The 21,134-nt window shown below is 38.3% G+C and overlaps 6 protein-coding genes across 6 annotated transcripts; 2 read left to right on the top strand and 4 right to left on the bottom strand.

Annotated features, from left to right (window-relative positions):
* Positions 1-105: 105 nt before the first annotated feature.
* Positions 106-9,890, bottom strand: msps (msps cytoskeleton-associated protein 5). Its single transcript, XM_066295164.1, has 22 exons — positions 9,708-9,890; positions 9,228-9,612; positions 8,955-9,181; positions 8,746-8,903; positions 7,973-8,394; positions 7,459-7,639; positions 6,881-7,120; positions 6,577-6,787; positions 6,373-6,523; positions 6,073-6,320; positions 5,602-5,831; positions 5,301-5,458; positions 5,024-5,243; positions 4,787-4,966; positions 4,410-4,729; positions 3,984-4,231; positions 3,697-3,934; positions 3,232-3,561; positions 2,966-3,177; positions 2,133-2,631; positions 1,275-2,079; positions 106-1,034 (listed from the first exon to the last, which is right to left on the bottom strand). The coding sequence occupies exons 2-22, from the start codon at positions 9,594-9,596 to the stop codon at positions 862-864; spliced, it is 5,820 nt and encodes a 1,939-aa protein (XP_066151261.1). The 5' UTR covers positions 9,597-9,612; positions 9,708-9,890; the 3' UTR covers positions 106-861.
* Positions 9,891-10,871: 981 nt separating this feature from the next.
* Hus1-like (Hus1-like checkpoint clamp component) lies at positions 10,872-14,627 on the top strand. The gene is made up of 6 exons (XM_066295304.1): positions 10,872-11,045; positions 13,350-13,483; positions 13,539-13,745; positions 13,805-13,908; positions 14,060-14,345; positions 14,395-14,627. Exons 2-6 carry the CDS (start codon positions 13,432-13,434, stop codon positions 14,601-14,603), a joined length of 858 nt encoding a protein of 285 aa, XP_066151401.1. The 5' UTR covers positions 10,872-11,045; positions 13,350-13,431; the 3' UTR covers positions 14,604-14,627.
* Positions 10,906-12,819, bottom strand: LOC136346257 (uncharacterized). The gene is made up of 7 exons (XM_066295280.1): positions 12,631-12,819; positions 12,401-12,580; positions 12,172-12,333; positions 11,898-12,117; positions 11,504-11,842; positions 11,281-11,447; positions 10,906-11,230 (listed from the first exon to the last, which is right to left on the bottom strand). The coding sequence occupies exons 1-7, from the start codon at positions 12,680-12,682 to the stop codon at positions 11,136-11,138; spliced, it is 1,215 nt and encodes a 404-aa protein (XP_066151377.1). The 5' UTR covers positions 12,683-12,819; the 3' UTR covers positions 10,906-11,135.
* Positions 14,612-15,419, bottom strand: LOC136346283 (transmembrane protein 222). Its single transcript, XM_066295316.1, has 2 exons — positions 14,976-15,419; positions 14,612-14,921 (listed from the first exon to the last, which is right to left on the bottom strand). Exons 1-2 carry the CDS (start codon positions 15,241-15,243, stop codon positions 14,662-14,664), a joined length of 528 nt encoding a protein of 175 aa, XP_066151413.1. The 5' UTR covers positions 15,244-15,419; the 3' UTR covers positions 14,612-14,661.
* A 368-nt stretch (positions 15,420-15,787) lies between these two features.
* Positions 15,788-17,276, top strand: Prosalpha3 (proteasome alpha3 subunit). Its single transcript, XM_066293050.1, has 6 exons — positions 15,788-15,915; positions 16,035-16,077; positions 16,183-16,345; positions 16,407-16,704; positions 16,767-16,890; positions 16,944-17,276. Exons 1-6 carry the CDS (start codon positions 15,913-15,915, stop codon positions 17,084-17,086), a joined length of 774 nt encoding a protein of 257 aa, XP_066149147.1. The 5' UTR covers positions 15,788-15,912; the 3' UTR covers positions 17,087-17,276.
* Positions 17,277-17,535: 259 nt separating this feature from the next.
* LOC136345045 (ATP-dependent RNA helicase vasa) lies at positions 17,536-21,011 on the bottom strand. Its single transcript, XM_066293037.1, has 8 exons — positions 20,749-21,011; positions 19,967-20,144; positions 19,308-19,870; positions 19,031-19,252; positions 18,802-18,978; positions 18,408-18,750; positions 18,012-18,322; positions 17,536-17,961 (listed from the first exon to the last, which is right to left on the bottom strand). Exons 1-8 carry the CDS (start codon positions 20,797-20,799, stop codon positions 17,896-17,898), a joined length of 1,911 nt encoding a protein of 636 aa, XP_066149134.1. The 5' UTR covers positions 20,800-21,011; the 3' UTR covers positions 17,536-17,895.
* Positions 21,012-21,134: the final 123 nt, after the last annotated feature.

Below are 21,134 nucleotides of genomic sequence, written 5' to 3'. Positions count from 1 at the left end.
TGGCCTTAAAATTGAGAAAGTCGAAAGAGTTACTCGAGCAGGCATGGTTCTTTGCGTTTATATCTGAGGAGAAGATCTCTTTTGGGAATGCAAGAAACAATCAGGAAAAGGAGTGTTCAAATATATTACACATAACAATTCAAAGTAAAAACCATTAAAAATAATACATGATATACAAAAGACATGTTCTACTATACTAAAGGAAAACCGATCGCAATGTCAAAATTATATAGTCAAATAAATAAATGATGATAATATAATAAGGCGTTCGTTAAAAATAACCTGGCAGTAGGATACGAACTGTAAACGTACGTCGTTGACCGATCTTTTGCTATGTATCATCAGATACCTGAATGATAACTGATAACAGAAAAGTTCATCCAAGACATACTTCTGATACTTCAAAACCAACTCAAAGTTTTTTTTTTTAATAATCACCCTTTAATGATGGGAGTTATTGATTAGTAACTTTTAAGTCTGTTTCATACGGTACTCATGTTCGACGCAACCAAGCTCAAAATTTAATACATGAAGTGTGTTCACATTAAATGGAGTGTCACGCACCTGCGCAGTCAATGGCAATCGCATGCATTTGAGTATGAGCGTTGTTGGAGCTATAGTATGAAACAAACTTGTCCGAGAGTTACGCTCCCATGTATCCAGATGAGCGTGGGTGCGCCTATGGTATGATACGGGCTGTACCCATTAAGCCTAATTAAAATGAATAAATTCAACATTTTTTTCCTTCTTCTAAAAACTACAGAGAAAGTTAATTACGACATTTAACAGAGCGCCTACGCGATCTTCGACGCTAAAACTAGAGATAGGGTAAACATTAACAATAATGAAATTAGTTATGGATTACTCGGTGGGAGGCAATGGCCACAGGGCATGCTCGACATGTCGGCCCGCCATCAGTTCGTCCCATACATGGCGCCATCTGTTCAGTCTTTCTGCAAAATGTTCGGGAGTCTTTTCTGGGTCAATTTCTTCGGCTCCGGTGTCAAGGTTAACGTTATTACTAACCGCTGTATCTACAGATATAACTGCGTCAGCCCGAAGAGAAAATTAAAATTATTAACTACACTCAGATCTGGCAACACTGCAAACATTATGTAACTTGTTGAAACCTGACTTAATCTGGAAAACTTTAAAATCTTTAATGCTCTCCATTTGGATGTTCTAATTTTTATCTAAGATTAGAACCGTCGTTTTATTTTCGCAATATGGCCAGATTACCAGTCATTTTCTTCGGTTCTAGCTTACTTACGCACCATGATTGGAGGGTTGTTTCTCATCTTTGCGTGAATTCTCAATCTCCTTCAGGCCATTCCGGATATAACCCTGAAAGAATTCGCTCGAATTCTTGAGGAAGGGTTCGATGTCGGCCTCGGGATGAGCGCGTGTGAAATCGTAGAGCAAATTCAGACCCTCTTTGGTGCTGTCTTTGTTGCCGATCTTCTGGAAAATGTCGGTCAGAGTTGTATTATTGGCAAGCGAGAGGGAGTTGCGTTGCGACTGCAATGGTACGTCCTGCGCCTGCGCAATCTTCAGACTTTTCACCAATTTCAGAATGTATGACTCGATGTCCGATTCTGCAGGATTCGGGATTTTTCCCAGTAATTGCATGCTCTGAGCTCCCTTAATTTTAACGGTTGAATGTAGGATTGTTTTGATAGTTCTGAACGGAGTGTCAGCGGAGCGCGTTGTCCACCACTTAGACGGGAACTTGACTAGAAATTGATGCACTTCCAAGAGTACTGATTCATAGTCCACGTGATCCCCCCAGGTGGGCATCAATTTTATCACCTTCCACAGGCATTTCATTACCAAATCAATCTGTCTGTCGGCGCAATTGTCATTGCTCATGTACTCCGTCATCAGCTTTACTAAAGCGCATAAAACAGCAGTATGATCGGACTGCTCTATAACTTTAACGCAGTTAATGTTGATGACTCTAATATAGGCCTCTCCACACTTCTCTAGTTTCTGTTCCACTAGGAGAACAATCAAATGATTGATAAGCTGCTGGATCATCTTCGTCGGCACGTTTTTGCCCAGTATGGGCTTTTGGTAAAACTAATAAAAAAAATAATAAAGAAACCCCCCACACGGCTACTTTTTAATCTCACCATATCAATGCTCCTAAACAAATCACGGTAAATGCGAGCCACGCTGGGATCGTTGGAGGGATCCAGAGGATGCAAATATTCTAAAAGAGAAATCACACTTTCGAAAAACTCCCCTTCATAATCTCCGAAGATCCCGATCTTCCCAGGGTTGTTCATCAAATCCATAAACAGGGTCAGACCTTGCAGACCCATTGCTAAGTTCTGCGATCCGATCAGCTTCACAGTTTTTTGAATATCCGGATCCGGACTGGATTGGGCCACGCTGTATCTATTGGCAACCACCGGTTTTGGTGGAGTGAGCGGCATTATTTTCGCCTTATTATCGAAGAACGAGGGCATTTTTATTTCCTCTTTTAAGAACTCCAAATCCAATTTTTCGATTGGCAACTTAGTGAAGTGGGGAGATATTTTGTCCAGGTCGTTCATGAACTCGGATTCGAGTTTAAAAGGGCCTTGGACCTCTTTTCGGGGCGGGTCAGGAGCCACCGCCGGTGGGAGACTAATGCAAATAATTTACCATTGAAGAAAACTGCTTTTGAAAATAGTTACACAAAGATATGGGGAGAAGAGGAAGGGAGGGAAGAAGAGGATGGGGAGGGAGAGGAGAGGAAGGGATGGGAGTGAGAGAGGGGGGATGGTGTAGGAAATAGGGGAGAAAAGTATGAGGGAGGGATAATGGGGAGGAGAAAGAGAGAGGGATAATGGGGAGGAGAAAGAGAGAGAGGGATAATGGGGAGGAGAAAGAGAGAGAGGGATAATGGGGAGGAGAAAGAGAGAGTGGACTGGGTGCGATAAAAAAAACCTTCAATTATCACTACTAAGAATATACTTACGCGGGCATAGGTACAGACATCCCTTCTTCGTCGTCCAGGTCCTGATCTTCCTCATCGCGAATCACGACTACATTATTATTGTTCACACCATTACGAGACGGCGCTGGTATTTCCGTCACTGTAACAGCAGCAACGGCTGCTTTGGGAACTACTGATCTGCGACTGGACCGCTTGATTCGCTCCTCCAGCAATGTCATTTCCTTGTCCGATATCTACGACACACCAAAATAATGCAACCAAATGTACATTCACTTAAAATAACTTACGTTTCCCACCATCTTGTAAACCTTTTCACCGACAATATTGTACGCCTGGACGACACAATTGAGGGCGGCATTACGCACCGAATTATCGCGATCCGAGATTTGTTTAGCCACCTCTTTCAGGCAAGCAACGGGGGTCGGCTGGCAGACCGTGATGTTGTAGTCCTCAATCATGGAGCCCATCACCTCCAGACACTCTGCCCTCTGACGGGCATTTTTAGATTTAACACCTTCCATGACATAGATGAAAAGACGACTAACTGGGAAAACGGCGGTTATTAGTTTCAAGAGGGCGCGAACGCCGTTCCGGACAGCATCTTTGGGGTCGCCGATCTATAGAAATATTTAAATAAGAAAAGGGGACAAAAATCAATAATTGCAACTATCATCAAAACCCCAGACGATATTCTTTCATCTTAAAAATTAATGTGTCTCTTTAAGAGAGATAAACAAATCACTCATCCTCACTTTGAGCACCAAATATGGTATGAAACAAGATCCTTCGTTCTCCAACATGCGGTACTGCTTTTCGAACAACATGTTAAACACCGAGTGCAGATACTCGAGTCCTTTTAATAGCACCGATGGATTCGTGTCAAAAAACCGCAAGGTCAGCCATTTGAGGATCAAGTCTAAGTTAGAAATCAAGGCTTCGCTATGGTCAGGCAGGTCGTCCATGAGCGACTCGATCGCTTTGATGTGATACCTAAAATCGCTTTATAAAAAACAATTATAAACTAAAGTGAAAATCTGACCGGAAGTCGGAGTGGAACATGTTTGAAGTGAGATTTCGATTGACATTCGCAGCGGTCATTTGGTCCTTAAGAAGGTCTACAAACTCTTCACGGGGCTGGGTAAAGTTCCACTTTAAAACTTTAAGTTTTGATTCGTCTATAGTTCGTTGGTGTTTTAAGTTGTTAACTACTAATAAAGGAGAGTTGTCCACGTCTTCTTCTTTTTTTCTGCTGCTGGGACCTGCAGGTTTTCCTGCAGCGCTATTTGGCTGTATTAAAACAAAAGGATTGATGAAAAATTACAAGATGGAATCCGCGAAGATATGAAAAGTAACATTTACAACACTCTTAACAAATGGGAGAAGTTAAGTACTATTATGAAACTGGTTATTTTATAAAATAATTCAATAATTTACTTTTCTGTTTAAAATTAGAACCTGAATTAACCTTTTTGACTGCATTTTGTTTGTTGGGGACAGCTTTAGTGCCTCTGACGGTCTTTTCTTCGGCTATAGGAACTTTCTTCGGCAGCGGCTTTGTTGGCAAATTCGGCCTCGCCTTCTCTAGCGCGGTCATCACTACAGTTTTAGATCCGGGCTTCAATTTTTCCGTGAGTTTAGCCATGGGGTCGTACCCAAGATGGATCATGATCCCTAGAACAGCCTCTCCTGCATTTTTTCGAACATCAGCACTACGGTCCTCCAAGTTGCTGTATAAGTGTGGAACGCATGCTATAAGCTCCTCCTTCGGCACTGACTTGGGAGGTACTACAAAACCAATAAAAATGTTTTTGTGCATGAAAATGTGAGGGCTTTACTGTATACTTTTGGGCAAAACCTCGGCCAACCAGCCCCACAATTCTGTTCTCAAGACAGGCGAGCCAGACTTTAGAGCGTCAGCTACCATTTCCCCTTCGAAAAATTCCTTATGACCACATTGTTCAGCAAAGGCGTTAATGGTATCTAGAGCGGTAATCCGCATCCAAGCTTTGGTATCCCCCAGATCTGACAAAATTTATTTTTTTGCAAAAAAAACCTTTTAAGGTTAAAGCAATACGATACTTTGAACAATGCCCGGAAACCACGTTCTAATGAACTGTTTTGAAGAGGGTCCCATGGATTTTGCGATACTCTGGCAAATATTCAATGTAGCCTGAGCGATTTTCACATTGCTATCAGTTAGGCGAATGGCCAGTGGTTGAGGCAAATCCCCCAAACTTCCCTTCAAAAATTTGGCCTTTTGAATGATCGTGTTCAGCTTATTCAGTGCCTCGATTCTTTCCTGAAGTTAAATAAAACAGTTCGTGAAAGTTCTCTTTTCGAAATCTAGGCCGCTGACTTTCCAGTTTTTATCCATTAGTTCGTTTAGTAGACTCTCGGTTATTTGGCTACTGATATCCACTCGAGGTAGCATATCTTGCATGTTGACTTGTTCTGGTTCCATATCGTCTTCAAGGGCATCCAAACTGTTCGAACTGACAGATTTGGCGACTGGGGCTGCGGAAAACGTGTGAACATTTTTCTACATTCTAAATCTAAATTAATTTGGAACGTCCTCGAAATATCTCAAAAACGCAATATTGGTAAGTTTTTATTTTGTTCATTTGTTTAATTATCTCTTAATTTGTTTGAACACTTACGTTTCCTTCCACGCACTGGGGCAGGCGCAGTCTCTCCCTCATATTTGTCAAACTCGGCGTTGATCTGCTCCCGCAACGCCGCTTTTTCGTTCTCGAAAAACACATGCAGTGTTGCCCCCATATAGGGATACAAAGTACCCAACATGGTGATGGCCGCCTGTCTCACACCGGGATTGTTCGATCCCAAGCCGGTTTTACAATGCTCGATTAAACCTTTAACGTCGACCCCTCTGAAAAAAGGGATATGGAAGAACGAACGCAGAAGCGCGAGTAACTGCTAACGGTGTAAAGATATTTGCCAAGTGTCATACTGCGGTTATAATCTAAATAATTAGCAAATATAACACTGCCAAAGTTAAGTTAATATGTAACAATTTTGTTAAGTTAACAGAGCTTCATGAAATTTCATTATGACAATAGCGAAATGTATTTCCACTCTTGTCACGTTTTTCTCGCAATTGTTGTTCCTACCCGATTCCGAACTCTTTTACTGCTCCGGAGAGCCAAACCAATGCTTCTTGTTGCACTTTGGGACTTTTCTGTGCGAAGGCCGCTTCCAGAGCGGCTGTGCAGACGTGTCCCAGACTGGTGGCTTCTGCCATGGCGGTCATGGTTTCCCCCACTATGGCGCCGTTCTTGGGGTCACCAAATTTCTCGGAAATGTCACAGATGCAGCAATTTACTGATGTGGTAGAAAAGGTACTGTTTTCGGCTAAGTACTAAGAAAACAATTATTTTTGCGGCACTGGAGTCTAGATTATTAAGTCATACTTTAACAATTTCTAGTTTGACTTTGAGAACTTGGAAGTTGGTGTCTTTAAGACCAGGTTTCTTTAAGATAGTCTTTACTAAAGCCTGAGAAGGAATGGTTTTACCCTCCATGGACTGGATTTTCGACACGATTTCCTCAGCGGCAGCCAATCTATTATTTTTTCAAAGTAATATAAAAATGTACAATGCAAGAATTAGACTCACCGAGTTTTCCATACAGAATTCACTAGATCGGACACCACATTGGCCGGCAACAACTCCCCGATAACATTTTCGACTTCCAAATCGTCTAGCTCCTTCTCGATTTTGGGAAGTGCCTTCGGCGGGACTTTACCGGTCCCTTTGGACCTCACCACAGTGGCAGAGCCTGAAGATACACCTGCTGAAGGCTTCTTATTAGCTGTGACTGCTTTAGCTGAAAATTGGCAAAGCGCGCAACCAAAAAAGTATTAAAAAAAATAATAAAATTTAAAAAAACCTATAAATAACAAGCGAATGTGAAAGTTACCGGAACTGGGCTTCTTGGAGACAGCTTTTGCCACTGCTTTAGCAGGGGCAGTTTTAGGTCGGACTTTTTTGGCAACAGTGACTTTAACCACAATTTCTGCCTTGTCGTGAAATTCTTTGATTTTATCCATTTTCAGTTTGTCGTTTTCCAATTCGACCAGGAACGGGGTGACAGCCTTCTCTCCAACGAGCTTCATTAAAGTGCCTAGAGCCTCTGCAGAAGACTCTCTGACTGATGGGTCTAAAATAAACATTGTTCAAGTATGGTATAGAATACGAAGTCAATAGGAAGAATGCTTGGGTTACGTTCATTGGGAGGTCAAGGTACAGAATAGCCGAGTCGTGTGTCAAGTCGACTACACAATAAACTTAGTACTAAATCTTTGAAAGATTCATTTTGTTTTTTCCACAGATTTACAATACAATTTTCTGATGACAAATTTTGATGAAAATTACCAATATACTAAACATCTAAAAGCATTACGACGAGCAAAGGTGAATTAACAGGACAGAATCAACTAGGCAGTTGAACTCTACATAAGAATTCATTACTTAAAAACTTTGTATACTATAACTCACCAGATTCGTTGATGTTTTTCATTAAGCCACCTGTTACTGCTTTGAGAACCTTTTTGTTGATCGCTGTTTGCTGCGTTTTACTGAAAGCTCGGGATAAGAACATTGCCGCCTCAGCCTTGACCGAAGGATTTTTGTTATTCAAGGCCTCAAGGACATCTTCCAGAATTGGCTCTATAGTAGTCTATCATAAAATTTTTATTATCTTGGTTGTTTCATCTAAACCAACTAAAGTTGCTCAATAATTAAAATAACGATAATACCCGCTATTTTTTTTAACAAAATAGTGTTGGAGGACAAGACATTAATATGTTGACCATAGACATCCTATAACCCTTTTATTATTTTTGGTCCGAAATAGCGGGCGATGTCGTTACTTTATACAAGATATTCCAGAAATTTTTATACATATTTCAATGCGCCTTTTCAAGTCACTTGCATAAAGACAATTTTTTGAGAATATGTTACTGAAAGACACTGTATAGCATATTGAGTGACCTCAAAACAACCTACTTACAGACAGATATGTCGCGTCTATTGCCTCCCTTATGGCAGTCACAACATTTTGCTTCTTCTCTTTGAATTTCTCGAGCAATGGTAAGATCAAAATTCCTGAGTAAGACTGGAATCGCTTTTTCAAACCTGTAGCCAGGCCCGCGATGCATCTTCCAGCCAAAGCCACGCAAACCACATTAGAGTCTTTTTGGACTACCTTTTTCAGTGCTCGCACTACATCTCCATAGTCCCCATTCTCTAATTTTGGGGCTTTCACCAAATTCTCCAAAACTTCCAGCATTTCTTTGCGGTCCTGCCATTTTTTCGCCTCGATTTTGTCGGTAAAATCTTTAGGTAGTTTAGAAAGGATGTCAATTGGATCAGCTGTTTCATAAGGGTCAATCTCCTGGGGGACTCCGCCTTCCTCTTCCTCATCTTCCGGTGCTTCAAATTAGTTAATTGAGGGAAAATGCAAAAAAAGATCCTTAGGTAGTTTCTCAAGGCTTACAAAAAGGGCTTTTGAGTTCAAAACACCAAAAAAAAAAAAAAACATTGAACTAGGGAGCATCCAGTACAGTAGAATGAAATCACTGTAATAGATCAATCTGGCACATTAGTACAGTAAAGAAATTTTTCCTCTATATAAATAAATGACAAATAATATGGGACTTACAGAACCAAATAAAATTATTTCTAGCATTTTAGAAGTTTTGGAAATATTCTAGTTGAACTATTTTATCAATACACCATTAATTCATAAATCTATTTAACAATAACAATTATTACAATACTTACTGTCAATCTCCTCAATGTTTGTTTCCAGTGTAGCTTGTTTCTGCTGCTGTGATCGAATGTATCGAATTGGAGATCCCTTTTGACCCTCAACTTTAGCAAACTCCCCTTCCAGTTCAGTCATCTGAACTGCCTGCAAATTTGCTGATTGCAAATGATTTCTGAAAACAAACTAACTAAATGCCTTCAATTAAATAAAATTTGATACTGACTTTAAATTTGGACCCATCCACTTGTACAGTTCTATGACCAATGCTCGTGTTTCATCTCTGACCCCTTTGTCCCGATCAGCAAACAAGATTCCTAGTTTCTTGATTATTGGCTTGGGGCTGATGATTTTAATTCCAAACTCCCTTAAGGCAGTAGTTAGCACTTGAATGCAGGCAGCTACAATCTTGGGATTTTTTTGGTCAGTGCCTTTAATCAATTCATCTTCAACCTAAAAACTTTCCTATGGAGTTGCCCTTAAAAGTTCTTTTACTTACCGCCTCATATTTCTCAATTTCAATGTACATGAGACATACTTGCAGAGCAAGTTCGCGGGTCTTAGTTCTGGGGGCTGCAATGCATTTCGTTACAATTCCAGACATCACTTCAGAGACAGTTTTGCCTGCATGGGCATAATTCTGAACATATGCGAGAGTGGCTTCCAGGCCCTTTTCCTGGCCCGCAGCATTGCTGTCAGTGACAAACTTCTTGACCAGCCCCAAATACTTTCCAAATTCCGGAGATTTTTCGTCGTCAATTTGCTTGAAGGTTTTGGTGACCTCTTCATAAGCACTCACCCGTGCTTTCCACAGTTTATGCACGCACCGCTCTTCAGCGGACAGTTTCTTATATTCCTCGTCTTCCATATTTAAAAGCTCATTTCTAAAAAGATGATTTTTAGGTCGCGATCAGTTTAATTACATTGAATCACTTCCAAAAATGGAATATAAGGTGAGGCTATAGGGCAGAGCTTATACCTTTTGAATTGTAACTAGAGATGGAAAATTAAGGGATTGAACTTATAATTTATTAAACCTAGACGTTACAGGATTCGACACGCACAAACAGAGTTTATCGCCTCAAACTGAATTTTTTCAATGAGTTTTTAAGAGGACTCAACACCAAGAAAAAAAAACAGAGAAAATGGTTGATGTATAAATGTCAAATATTTTCAAATTGGGATATGAGATTGACGTTTCCCCCACCAACTTTAACCGATATTTTCTCTCTTTTTTACTATTATGGCATTAAAATGGGACAAGCTCTGAATCTTTTACGCAAAATTGAACACATGGCAACCGCGTATTTGCATAATATAGCGGAAGTGTAAACTAACCCTAGTTTTTTGTCTATTCATTTATTTTCATATTATTTTAAAAATTATTTATACAAGGGAACAATGCAACTAACTTGAATAAAAATAATCCGAACCGCCATTATCAACAATTTTCAAAAATATTAAATTAATTCGGATCAACATAAATGAAGAATTTCGATAATTTTACAAAATCCAGGCCGACGCGAACAGATATTTGAGAGAAGCTTGAAGAAACTAGAAATTTTTGACACCTTCCATCGCGCCAGGGCAACAGTAGCATTAATCATTTTTGCATTAAATTTGAAAGATGATCATTCACAATTTCTTTCTGAACTGAACCACATTTTTAATCAGTAGAAGAGTTGTTTAAAACTCCCTTCCCAAGGAAATAACTTGTGAGTTTCGTTCACTTCAGTTAATTAGGCTTTAATTTACAAAACGTTAATAGTACAGCAAGGTAAATCTACTGTTTTAAGTGATAATGCTAAATCTCGGATAACCCCAACTTGACAAGTGCCGGGGAAAAGGGCATTAAACTATTCACATGCAGTAGGGAAAATACACTTACATGAAGTACTAAGTAGATAGGTCTATATATATCAATGATTATCGAATAACAAAAAACAATATATCCGTTTATTATAATTTTCAAGTTCCTTCGCGTTTTTATAGAAAATAGGCAAATAACGAAATATCAAATAAATTAAAATGACATTAACCCTGTTTTGAATTTCATGCTCAATCGCTTTATACGAGTCTTTTTGTCCTTTTCTATTTAATGCGGTGCGAAAGACACAAAAGCTGATTTCTTTTAATAGTTTTCATGTCAGTTTAATTGAATCTTTCACTTCATCATATTTTTGCCTTTTCAAATTTGAATGTTTATTGACAATAATTAAATTTATAAGTAATCATCTAAAGTAATTTCAATGCTAAATAATTAATTATCAGTAACTAAATAGTATAAGGAAATTACTGAGTACAATTTGAGTACTGGGTAAGGATGATTAATTAAATTAACATGGTCCCTAACATAAAATTTCACACTTCTACCCCATACACAATCCCAGGTAATTTAAACTGCCCCTTAAGCATCAGCATCTTGCTCCTCATTCGTGTCTTTACCGGAAATATTAACCAGATTGGCTACAACTAGGGACGCAGGTTCAACTTCTTCAGTAACTAAAATGGGTCCTGTTAAAAAGTTTTTTCAATTACCTCTCAAAACTTACCACTGGTAGTTAAAGGTGTATAAGTTTTAGTTCCAGTTTGTTCATTGGTATACATGGGGAAATCTGTATTGAAAAGTGGAGGCAACTCTTGTAAATAGTGAGGCATTAATTGACTTGAGCGATTATGAGGTTCATTTGTTATTGAAATTGTGTCACTTAGCTTTCTCCTAAAAATCAAGTTTCACTTTATCAAGATATTTTAACTCAAAGATTTATGAAATACCTTCTTCTCTTAATTTTGTTCATAATGGCTCGAGCTATTAGAATCATGATTATAAGTGTAACAATAATGATACAAAACACTATGAGACGCTCAATGAGGATTTTTGAAACATTGGGTATTTCAAAAATATCTAATCCAACTTGCTTCAAGTACTTTCTAGCATTACTATCCCACATAATTTTTAAATTTGAACTGCTCAACTGATAACCCTTCCAAATCTCACTAGTCACTTTATTGGTTTTTATTATTGGGAGAGAAAAAGTGAGATTTATACAGTTTTCGTAGTTTTCCCAAAGCATGGGACAGGTAGTAATCATGGTGATGTTGACATTATTTTGCCTGTAATAAATTTTTTTGAACAATTAAAAAATCAATTTATTGATTAATGCTTTACGTAATAGGTTTCTTAATGGGGCAGTTTTGCTCGTTACAATACTCAATGCCCATGTTAGATATTGCTTGTGTTAAAACTTGTATTTCTGCTTTTCCATATGTGGCTGCGCCTTTTGGTCCTAGAAACACAGTTAAAGTGGCAGATTCCTCAGGGGAAGCTGTAGGCATGGGTGACAAGGTAGTGGTTGATGGGGCTTTGGAGGTGGTAGTCAGAGCTTCCCCTAAAATTATTTAATTCCTTTTTTCAGTGTTTATAACTTTTAGATCAAACTTGCCAACTCTAGAGAATTGGATTTTGAAACTATTTGTGTCGTTAGTTTCTATATAGTTAGCTTCTACCTCATTGTGATTGTACAGATAACTAAGCATTCCCATTACTTTATAGCTGAATATCAAAGTGTTTGCAGCGGAGTCTTCATTGTCATCATCAGCACTCACTAGATGAGAGAGAGTAATCATTGTTTTAACTCAATTTTGCCTAAAATTAAAAGCTCACAACTGTACATTTAATAGTGATATAATCCCCACTCTCCCCATCCAAATCAATCTCAGTTACATTTACTTGTATCTGAAATCCGGGTTCCGCAGACAACTTTATGTGAGTTGGATCTGAAGTTCTCCATGTGAAATTTGGTTGGCTATCAGTGAGGTATATTATTGTCAGATCGTCGTCTTGGCACCATGCTATATTATAAGTGATCTACATGAGGTTTAAGTCGAAAAGTTGTGCTTACCCATTGATGTAATAAGGGCTAAAATCCCGACGATATATCGTAAAGCCTGCATTTCTGTTTTATAAGAATTGAATCATGTTAGTTTATTTGATTTAATTAGACATAAAACACAATAGAGATGTGGAAATTCATTCAATTAAGTCGAATTTTATCTTATCTTGTCGCTTAAGCTTATCAATCATCTATAGATTGTCTTTTTATCGCAGATACAGGAATTACCAAGTACTTTCAAGTGCATATTTATGGTTAAAGATTGAGATAAAAGTGTGATTTTTACCAAGTTTTATTATTTTACTGTAGCAGTTCCTGGAATTGATTGTAACTTCAATGCATTTTCTTTAAAGTAAACGTATTGTTAAACAGAGTAGGGATTAAGATGATTGACGCTTGGCGACAAGAACTGTGAAACTTGCGGGTAATTCCAAATGAAATACGATTTCATCTTCCACTAAAGCGAGAACAAATTTATTTGTATAAACTTTCAACAACAAATTTTTCTATTACTCAAATCTGAGATTTCAGGAAATTATCAAATTTTAATGATACATGTCATGCCAGTATTTCTGTCCTGGTATATGCGCTTAGTATCTTTCAAGTTTTACGAACTTTCAACTTAATTTCTTGAAAAATATAGTTGTTCCCAAAGCTCCAGAGCCGAATCCTCACATTCCTCCATTTTATAATTAACAGCGTTTTAATTACTTTTTTTTTGTTGCTAGCGAACGGACACAAACAAGGCGAAAGGGAGAAAATGTAGATTGCAAAGAAAGACTATTAAGAATATTCCGTTTTACACCTAACATGAAGTTCCGAGCCCTAATGATTGAAAATGCAGCCATGCGGGAATTTTTAAGTGTGATTAAGATGAATTGTAGAAATTTCCTTAAAGTTCTAAATTTGATTCCCAGACGTAGTCCTAAGCCTGTCTCGCTTTTCAAAAACCTGCGTTCTCAGACTCACCAAAAGGAAAGTCTATTTCATAATTTCCGAAGACGATACGGGCCCAAGACGCCCTTTAGTGTGGTGCGAACTGCCAGTTAGCTTCTACTTCAAAGAATACAACATCGTTGGAGTCAATGAGGTGCAGAACGAGATTTATTTGGAGCTTTCCACAAGTTTGTATTTAACATTGAACTATAAGCACAATTAGTATAATATTGAAGAGGGATTTTAGTTCTTTTGGCGCGTTGCTGTGCAGTATTGAAGCAGGATGTCAAACATTTCAAAATCAAGCTGACTAGTAAGGAAACTCCATGTTTGACTTTAGATATGGAGCTTGTAAGTTTAATGATTGACAGAACACCATCTTGCCATTAAAAAAAAAACCAGAATAGTTCAGTAAGTTTGACATCTGCTAAAGCAAACAACTTTAGCAGATGGCAATTTTGTTATGCTGAACTATTTCTGCTAAAACTAAGATTTTTCTAAGATGTCAGGGGAGCTGCTAAGCCGACAATGTGTGCATGATATCCCTGTGGATGTTATTTCTCGCAAACATTGGGGAGACTATGCAGAGCCATCTTTTAGTGAGTTCCATGCTTCCATTCAAATGCCCAATTTAAAGTCAATTAAAAGCATTGTTGAGAAGATGAAAAATATGAGCCAATGCTTGGTGGTGCAGGCCAATAAATCTGGAGAATTGACTTTAGAAATTAAAACCAATATCATCAAGCTGTCAGCGCATTTTTCCCATTTAAATGTGCACAGTTTTGCAGGTATCATTCCTGCTATTTCATGTAGGCATGTTTCAATTGTCAATTTTAGGTGGTCAATCTACTTCTGAAGCTGTGGAAGAGAGTGAGGTGGTGTCTTCAACAATAGACATTAAGAAGTTTCTCACTTTCTTATCAGGCATGCAGTTGAACAATTGTCAAGCAATTTGCAATATTGTTCAAGAGAAAATGGTGAAGCTTTCAATGGAGCAACCTGGAATGTTGATGCTGCAAATATTCCTCACTGAACTTAGTATTTAATAAATCTCTTTCATGTAAAAAAAACATTTATTTCTTCATCTTTAATTATTAACCTAATTCACACAAATACTATACATAAAACAATAATAGTTACCAGTATCAAAAATGGCACCCAAGTTACCAAGTAGCTCCAAAATGACACATAATGTGCATGCCATGTTACAAGTACAGCTAACTTGATCATATTCCAATTAACTGAGCCTCCATACTGCATCAAACTAAGAGCTGTTGCTACATGGGAATGGCAGTTATCACAGCACAAATTATGCCTGCGAGACTTGTAAATTTCTGATGCCTCAGCAATTGCACAATCCCATCCTATAATGCCCAAGTCAACGGGGGAAATAAAGACTTCTTAGAACAAAAGTCTACCGTGAATGCCTCCCCTAGCAATGTTGGGATCCAGTCTCCAGTATTTTGTGGGGCGGCCAAATGCCATGTTGTCTTCAGAAACAAAATAAGGGCCTGCAAAGTCTCGGATTATTCCCGAAGACGTGGCAATGCCCATGTGTCCAATAATGGGAAAGAGCCAGGTTAGGAGAGGGATGGGGGTCCAGACGATGCAACAGGGGAATCTGTCCCGTTCGAAATCGATTTGGCTGAGGCCGTGCGGCGGTGACATTATATCTTCATCTTTCATGGTGCGAAGCACATTTTCTGGTCAACAAAAAAATTATAATTAGTATTCGAAGAGGTTTCTGATGTATTGAAAATTGTATTTTTTTACTTTAATTTTACTGTTATTTTTTATTATTTTGACAGGTAGTGTCAGTGTCAGGACCAACTTTTGATTTTGATTGACTGAATTTGCTCAATTAAAAATAAACATATGAGATGACAACTGATAATGGCATACGTGAGATGACAATGGGTGCGATTGAACGTCAGAAAACATTGTAGAATTTGATTGTTAATTTTGAATTTCATTAATGAAATAAAGTTTTTGGAACAACCATGTACATTGTTGTTTTATTTATACATGCCGGGGGCAGACACCTCTTTTTTTGATTCTATTATCGTAAATATCTTTCAGGTTAACAAGAAAAATATCAAACACTGATAACGTTCTGGTTTGAAATTATTAGGTAGATGCGACGTTGCCAAAGTTCGAAATTCACGACTTGTTATGAATAATATAAATGACTTTTTTTGATTGTGGCATCTGTCCGCTTGTTCTACAGAAAATCTAACCTCACTCGCAGTGAGTTGTTGATTTTTATGTGCGGTTTTTATTTCACAGATTTTTTCTAAAAAATCTTACCAAACACTGAGTTCCAACGCTTAATAAAGAGGAGAATTTATTTAAAACATGGTAAGTCAAACTTTTGTACGTAAGTATCAATATCTTAATGCTGAAAAGTATTAGAATTCGTTTATGCATACTCATCTTTGCCCAGTTAAATATATTTTAGCCCTTTTGTTTGATTTCAGGCAAGAAGATATGACACCAGAACTACTATTTTCTCTCCTGAAGGTAAGGCTTCCTGGTGAAGAAAGTTTTCTTTTTTAACAAATCAATAAAAGTCAATTTCATAATTCTTAAAATAGCTTTAGTATCCTGAATGAATTTAATATACAGGGAGACTGTACCAGGTCGAATATGCCATGGAGGCTATCTCTCTTGCTGGCACTTGCCTGGGAATATTAGCCAATGATGGAATATTACTAGCTGCTGAGAGGCGTAACACTAACAAACTTCTAGATGAAGTTTTCACCTCTGAAAAAATCTACAAACTCAACGAGTGAGAGTCTCAAAAACTCTCATATTTGTGATCTAAAAAGCACTAAAAAATATATTTACAGTGATATGGTTTGCAGTGTAGCAGGAATCACTTCAGATGCCAATGTGCTCACCAATGAGTTGCGATTAATAGGTCAGAGATATCTTTTTCAATATGGCGAATCAATTCCTTGTGAACAGTTAGTCTCTTGGCTGTGTGATGTGAAACAAGCTTACACCCAATATGGAGGCAAACGTCCCTTTGGGGTCTCAATTCTTTATATTGGATGGGATAAACATTATGGTTATCAGTTGTACCAATCAGACCCCAGCGGTAACTACAGTGGGTGGAAGGCTACATGTATTGGAAACAATAGTTCTGTGTGTTTTTTTATTTATTGCTACTTTCAATTAATTGTTTTATATGAATATTGATATTGTAGGCGGCAATTTCCAGTCTAAAACAGGAATATAAGGAAGGGGAGATGACTCTAAAAGATGCCAAAGGTCTTGCAGTGAAAGTTTTGAGCAAGACTCTTGACATGACTAAGTTGACTTCTGAGAAAGGTATCCTCCATGGTTCTTTAAGTAATATGAAACTGATTTTTTTTTTGATTTAGTTGAAATGGCGACTTTAACCAGGGTTAACAACAAAACTGTCATAAATATCCTGTCGGCCAAGGAGGTGGAGGAACTTATTTCAGAGTTTGAAAAAAGTGAAGCTGCTGAAGCTTCAAGAAAGGAGCAGCAAGTTAAAGTATAAATTTATATTTACGTAATTTTAATTGATTTAAACGATTTTGTAAGTAAAAAATTAGTTTTTTTTCTACAGTTGTTGTGGTTTTTTAAAAAAATGACAACACTACAACAACATTTGTCACGTTAATTTCTTAGGCGCATGATCACTGATTATAAGTCCCTTTACAATATATTATTAAAGTTCTTGAAAATTTTTCACTTACCTGATTTTCCATTTCTAAATAATCATATCGCGCTAGAAACTGCCTGAAAACACTTGACTACAAAATATTCAACATACTTTTAATTTCCCTGTCGAAAAATAACGTAAAATATAGTTACACTACGGAAAATGTCCAATTCTCACCATCTTCCACCTATAAAACCACGACGTCATTGATTAAATAACCATTCTACTATTTACATTATTGCAAACCCAAAAAAATGTTTATTTACAAAATAAAACTAAAAAAGTATATTACAAAAACTTTTAATCAACGTGAGTAAAACCATAATGACAAAGGAACCTGCAGGTACGAGTCCCTTTATCGTCAACGAAAGCGCATTTACTCTTAATGAAAAATCGGCGCATCTCAACTAATGAGAATCTCTAAAAACTAACACCATGTAACGGCTGCAACGTCTTCGATTATCACAGATAACACAGTTATATGGTAAACGAAACGACGGCTTATTAATTATCATTAAAACTAGAAATAAAACATTTATGGCTCGAAACTGCGGTCTCACAGTTCGAGTAAGTGTAAACTGCGTATCAAAAATAAAATTTCGCCTCCTTATGGTAACATATGCGCAAAACTGTAGGGTGAAAAATCACCAATCTTCTTCAACCATTTCGGCAGGTTGTTGAGTAAAATTCTGACCTCGACCATAGTCGTCCTAATGGGAACAATATATTGAAAAAGTGGTAATGAGAATGATAAACTTACCCCTCGAATGTCTCTGCCTCCGAAATTATCCGATGTATCCCCTTCTCCATATCCACCCCCCAACAGAAATGTGGGTACTTCTTGTCCCGCCTGTTTTAAGATGTTGGACAAGGCTCCGGCCAATTGTCTATCGCAACTCGAATCATAGAAGCTTGTTGCTTTGCCTCGATTTCCCACGCGGCCGGTACGTCCGATACGATGAACGTATTCGTCTACGCTCTTGGGCAGATCGTAATTAATAACATGCTGAATGCCCTCAATGTCCAGGCCACGGGCCGCAACCCCGGTCGCCACCAAAATACTGCGGATGCCTAGAAGAAACAAGAAACAATATTGAAATCAAGCGAAAAAAGCAATAAACCGTGAAGGGATAGAACATGAGTGGTAGAGCGTTACCTTTCTTAAAATCCCAGAGCGCTTGCTCCCTCTCTCGCTGCAAACGGTCTCCGTGAATGCTTGTCGATTGAATATCGTTCTCACTGAGTAGCGTCGCCAAAAAATCGGCATTTCTCTTCGTTTCAACGAATACAACTGTTCTTTCTTTTCCACTTCTTAGCATCTCCAGTAGTTTGTTGCGTTTCTCGAAGCGGGATACTTCGAAGAACATCTGTTCCACATCTGTGGACGCACTGCCCACAATCCCTACGGCAACGAAAATGTAATTGTGCAAGAATTTGCCAGCTAAATGCTGTATTTCTTCAGGGAATGTAGCTGAAAACATTAGTGTTTGACGCTCGCCCTAAAAACAAAAGAACTTAAGTTATTAATAAATTGAAAAGGGAGGACATACAGTAGTTATCATAGAGGGATGCCCAAGGATTTTTTCTACGGTTGGCAAAAAGCCCATGTCTAGCATTCGATCTGCTTCATCCAAAACAAAAAACTGGACATTACCAAGGTTTACATGTTCATGTTCAATGAAATCGTTAAGTCGTCCAGGAGTGGCGACTAAAATGTGACAACCCGCCTGAAAGAATAATTTTTAAAGAAACCATTTGCAGGAAAAAATCTTTACCCACTGCTAAAGCGCTCCTTTGGTGACTAACGGAAGTGCCCCCATACGCTACTGCAGTTTTTATAATTGAATTATAAGCAAATTTTTTCGCCTGCTCATAAATTTGAATCGCCAATTCCCTGGTAGGGCTGACTATTACAACATTGGGATAAGCGACGTTTCCTTCTCTCATTGGGGCCTGTTGACTCTCTAGCAATTTGTGAATCATCGGCAGTAAAAATGCAGCCTAAATTTAAAAAATACAAGAAAAGTTGCAGCGCAAAATTATAGGTAGAATTTACTGTCTTCCCAGAACCAGTTTGTGCGCAAGCCATCAAATCTCTGCCGGCCTTTATAATTGGAATCGCGTACTTCTGAATTGGAGTCGGTTTGTTGTAACCCGACTTTTTCACGTTTTCAAGCAAATGAGGACGCAGCCCTGAACTTTCAAAGGTCGCAATAGGTTGGGGAGTATTCTCCCCAGTTACCTTAACCTCAATTTCGTCTAATTTCATAAAATTCACCCCTGAAGTGATGGTGGTGGTGAACAAATCATCATCGGTTAGTCGTTCCACTGGTACATAAACCTCTTTCATTTTTGGAGGCTCGTCACCACCGCCTCTCCCTTTGAACCCCCCCCAATCACCTGCTCCGTTCCTATCATCAATATCTTTATCTCTGTTAAAACGTCCTTCATTCCTATCCCCACCACCGCGGCCCCTACCGCGACCACCTCCACGCCCTCTGCCTCTTCCACGACCTCCAAAGTCGCTCCCCTCATTTGCGTTCCCCCATGACTCCGCGCTGTCCTTTTCGGCGCCTCCGAAATCGTTATTACGTTCACGACGGAAGCCCCCTCCGCGACCTATAGAAACTCAATTAAGATTTTCATGGGTATTTTTAACGTAATCATAAATTCTAATTTGTCATGGAAAAGATATGTTGCTAAGAATGGACTTACCCCCGCGTCCACCTCTACCCTTTGACCTTCCTCCTCCAAAGCTGGCAGATGGTTGATCATCTCCCCAACTACCTTCACCATTTAAGTCCCATCCTCTGTCTCCACCACCATTGGATTCTACAGCTTTGAAGCCTCGACCAGAGGCAAATTTGATGCCACCTTCACTTTTCACTCCTGACTGTCAGGAGTGTTAAAATTATCAGAATGCAATTAATCAATCTATTTTCATGACAAAAATGATTATATATGTGACACCTTTATTGGACACCCTATATACTTGAAAATGTTTGAAATAGAACAGCTAGTTCAGAATGTCTTAACATTGTCAAGAATGTTCATAAAACTTGCCTTATTTGTTACAGTCTACCAGCTATTATTTCATTTAAATTTTAACTGAGGAAAGTCCTATAAACTTAAAAATTAATTTCCGATATTAATTTTCAACTCCAATGGAATTTTATTGCATCAGTAGTGCAAAAAAGTGTTAATTTAGTTCAGTAATAAAAAATAAAGTTTAGTTACACCATGACCTTTGAATTCTAAAAATCTGCCCGAGCCTAAAGCAATAAAATTTGAAGGCAAAAAACATTTTTTGTATACCTGCGTGAAGCAGGAACAAGTAAACATGCGTCTCAATGCTTAGCTTTTAAAATATTTGCTGAATTCTTCAACTTTTAAGGAATTTTACAGAGACATGCTCTAACCTCAACAAATACTATTTTATGGTGATTCTTTTAAGCTGCATAGAGATGATTAAGCAAAGACTTACAAAGGCGACTTACCATAGCTGGATGAGAAACTGTAGGCGTCCCATCATCCCAATCTTCATCCATGGTTTTGCTAGCAATTACGATCCAGTTGGTTATGAAATTTTTACAGAGAGTACTGAGGTTTCACAAGTTTCCAGTAGATATAGACCGTTTACGCGTATTCTTGAATAAAACAGCGGCTTTTTACGAGCATTTATTGCCGAATAAACCACAACGGCAAGATGATTTCCTACAACACTAAGCAAGAAAGGAATAGGAAATGGAATGCCGCAAAAGGTTCTTTTTTGTTTGAGAACGCGGGCAATGTTGCCGGAATGTGGGATAACTTAGAAAAATTCGGATTGTTTCTTGGCAATTTGCTATTGAGGGTATTAGGAATTATAATAAGGCGAAAGTAA

The sequence above is a fragment of the Euwallacea fornicatus genome, chromosome 2 (assembly GCF_040115645.1).
Source record: "Euwallacea fornicatus isolate EFF26 chromosome 2, ASM4011564v1, whole genome shotgun sequence".
NCBI classification, from domain to species: domain Eukaryota; kingdom Metazoa; phylum Arthropoda; class Insecta; order Coleoptera; family Curculionidae; genus Euwallacea; species Euwallacea fornicatus.
This window is presented reverse-complemented; position numbering and strand designations above follow the sequence as displayed.

What these genes read in the sequence shown, in the direction of transcription:
- Hus1-like (XM_066295304.1), top strand. Translation starts at nt 13,432, where the DNA reads ATGAAGTTCCGAGCCCTAATGATTGAAAATGCAGCCATGCGGGAATTT. An exon ending in AGCCATGCGGGAATTTTTAA is followed by an intron (nt 13,484 to 13,538) that starts GTGTGATTAAGA and finishes TTTGATTCCCAG; the next exon opens with ACGTAGTCCTAAGCCTGTCT. An exon ending in TTATTTGGAGCTTTCCACAA is followed by an intron (nt 13,746 to 13,804) that starts GTTTGTATTTAA and finishes GAGGGATTTTAG; the next exon opens with TTCTTTTGGCGCGTTGCTGT.
- LOC136346283 (XM_066295316.1), bottom strand. Translation starts at nt 15,243, where the DNA reads ATGAAAGATGAAGATATAATGTCACCGCCGCACGGCCTCAGCCAAATC. An exon ending in TGCTAGGGGAGGCATTCACG is followed by an intron (nt 14,922 to 14,975) that starts GTAGACTTTTGT and finishes TGGGCATTATAG; the next exon opens with GATGGGATTGTGCAATTGCT.
- msps (XM_066295164.1), bottom strand. Translation starts at nt 9,596, where the DNA reads ATGGAAGACGAGGAATATAAGAAACTGTCCGCTGAAGAGCGGTGCGTG. An exon ending in TAGACGCGACATATCTGTCT is followed by an intron (nt 7,640 to 7,972) that starts GTAAGTAGGTTG and finishes ATTTTATGATAG; the next exon opens with ACTACTATAGAGCCAATTCT. An exon ending in ATGTTCCACTCCGACTTCCG is followed by an intron (nt 3,935 to 3,983) that starts GTCAGATTTTCA and finishes AAGCGATTTTAG; the next exon opens with GTATCACATCAAAGCGATCG.
- LOC136345045 (XM_066293037.1), bottom strand. Translation starts at nt 20,799, where the DNA reads ATGGATGAAGATTGGGATGATGGGACGCCTACAGTTTCTCATCCAGCT. An exon ending in CAGTTTCTCATCCAGCTATG is followed by an intron (nt 20,145 to 20,748) that starts GTAAGTCGCCTT and finishes CACTCCTGACAG; the next exon opens with TCAGGAGTGAAAAGTGAAGG. An exon ending in GCTCTGGGATTTTAAGAAAG is followed by an intron (nt 18,323 to 18,407) that starts GTAACGCTCTAC and finishes TGTTTCTTCTAG; the next exon opens with GCATCCGCAGTATTTTGGTG.
- Prosalpha3 (XM_066293050.1), top strand. An exon ending in TACTATTTTCTCTCCTGAAG is followed by an intron (nt 16,078 to 16,182) that starts GTAAGGCTTCCT and finishes TTTAATATACAG; the next exon opens with GGAGACTGTACCAGGTCGAA. An exon ending in TAAGTTGACTTCTGAGAAAG is followed by an intron (nt 16,891 to 16,943) that starts GTATCCTCCATG and finishes TTTTTGATTTAG; the next exon opens with TTGAAATGGCGACTTTAACC.
- LOC136346257 (XM_066295280.1), bottom strand. Translation starts at nt 12,682, where the DNA reads ATGCAGGCTTTACGATATATCGTCGGGATTTTAGCCCTTATTACATCA. An exon ending in AGCCCTTATTACATCAATGG is followed by an intron (nt 12,581 to 12,630) that starts GTAAGCACAACT and finishes CTTATAATATAG; the next exon opens with CATGGTGCCAAGACGACGAT. An exon ending in AATCCAATTCTCTAGAGTTG is followed by an intron (nt 12,118 to 12,171) that starts GCAAGTTTGATC and finishes AAATAATTTTAG; the next exon opens with GGGAAGCTCTGACTACCACC.